Raw genomic sequence first — 1690 nt, 5'->3', positions numbered from 1 at the left:
GCTCTGGGGGTGCAGCCCAGCACACGGGTGGCTTTTCACCCTTCTCCCCTGTCCCTGTCCCTCCAGGCGTCGTCTTCCCCTACCAGCCCAGCAGCGGGCGCTACAAACTCAACTACCAGGATGCGAAGCGAGCGTGCGAGCAGCAGGACTCCCGCCTCGCCACCTACCAGCAGCTCTACAAAGGTGAAGCACCCCCAAAACCCTCACTCGCCCCAACATGCGCCTCCCTGCGCACCGGGAACGCGCTGAGCTGCCTCTCGCCCTGCAGCCTGGACCGAGGGCCACCCCCGGGTGTGCCCTGATTGGGCCCGTCCACTACCCCATCATCAACTCGCGGGAGCCGTGCGGCGGCCGCCTCCTCCTACCCGGGGTCCGCTCCTATGGGGCCAGGGACAAGCAGAAGGATCGATTCGATGCTTTCTGCTTCACCTCTGCTCTTCAAGGTAGTGCCGGGGTCCTCTGTCCCTCCCACCCAACCCCAGTGCCCACCTAGACTTGCACTGTAGAATGGTCTGGGTTGGAAGGGACCTTAAAGCTCACCTAAAGCTATGGGCAGGGACACCTTCCACTAGAGCAGGTTGCTCCAAGCCCCTGTGTCCAACCTGCCCTTGGACACTGCCAGGGATGGGGCAGCCAAACCTTCTCTGGGCACCCTGTGCCAGCGCCTCAGCACCCTCACAGGGAAGAGCTTCTGCCTAAGATGTAGGAGATATCTGGGATGGGGTTGTGCATCCCATCACCCATGGTGGCCACCTCACTTGCCATGTTGTCCCCATCCCCAGGCCAGGTCTACTTCATCCGGGGCCACCTGAACTTCAAGGAGGCGGCCCAAGCGTGTCGCAACCACGGGGCTGCCATGGCCAAAGTGGGGCAGCTCTATTCCGCATGGAAGTTCTCCCAGCTGGATCGCTGCGATGGAGGGTGGCTGGAGGACGGCAGCGTGAGGTTCCCCATCACCACCCCCCGCCAGCACTGCGGGGGGCTCCCGCACCCCGGTGTCCACAGCTTCGGCTTCCCCAGCAAAGAGCGGCGGATCTACGGCACCTACTGCTTCGTGGAGGAGTAGGAACGCCGGGAGGAGAGGCGGGACAGCGCTGGGACACCAGCCCTCGCCACCCGGGGGCAGAGCTTGAGGTGGGGTATGGAGCAGGGGGTCTCCTGGTGATTTCGGGTGGTTCATGCATCCTCTGATGGAGCCATAGGGCTGGGTTTGGGGGCTTGGTGCATCCTCTGATGGAGTCGCTTTGGGGCTCACTGGGTGCTCAGGGCTTGCTGGAGAAGCCAAACTCATTGCTGGGGTAGGAAGGGGGTCTCATCCAGCACCCTTTTCCTCAGCCCCAGGGCACCCCTCGCCCCATCCTCGCTTCCCACAGCCAGGAGGACTCTGGAGGGCTGGGCATTACCCTGTGTGACTAATGGAGTTTCACCTTCTCGATTAATAAACCACATAAAGCTGCATGGCAAAGCCACGCTCCCGCCTGGCCGCTGCCCTGGGAACCCCTGGCCTCCGGGAGAGGGGAATTTGATGGGGATTTTCCATCTCCAGCAGAGGATGATGCTGTCCCAGGGGTTATCGCTGTTCCTGGCACCACACTCCAGGGCTTGCTGAGTTCTGCTGCTATAAAGAGCTATAAAAAGCACCGGAGCTGGCATGGTACAGGGGGAAAAACCGCGTGGGGAGATGCCAGCA

The 1690-nt window shown here is 62.2% G+C and overlaps 1 protein-coding gene across 1 annotated transcript; it reads left to right on the top strand.

Moving 5' to 3' along the window:
- Window positions 1–66: 66 nt before the first annotated feature.
- On the top strand, window positions 67–1066 carry LOC104410857 (hyaluronan and proteoglycan link protein 2-like; the record flags this gene model as incomplete). Its single annotated transcript, XM_010021128.1, is given in 4 exon segments — window positions 67–183; window positions 269–281; window positions 283–443; window positions 783–1066. Coding segments are annotated over 4 exon segments (575 nt in total), but the record flags the coding sequence as incomplete, so codon positions are not given.
- Between the last annotated feature and the right edge of the window lie 624 nt (window positions 1067–1690).

Source organism: Nestor notabilis, unplaced genomic scaffold (assembly GCF_000696875.1).
Source record: "Nestor notabilis isolate BGI_N333 unplaced genomic scaffold, ASM69687v1 scaffold28488, whole genome shotgun sequence".
In the NCBI taxonomy this organism is placed as follows: Eukaryota; Metazoa; Chordata; class Aves; order Psittaciformes; family Psittacidae; genus Nestor; species Nestor notabilis.
The sequence above is the reverse complement of the archived record's forward strand: the minus strand, read 5'-3'. Positions and strand labels throughout refer to the sequence as shown.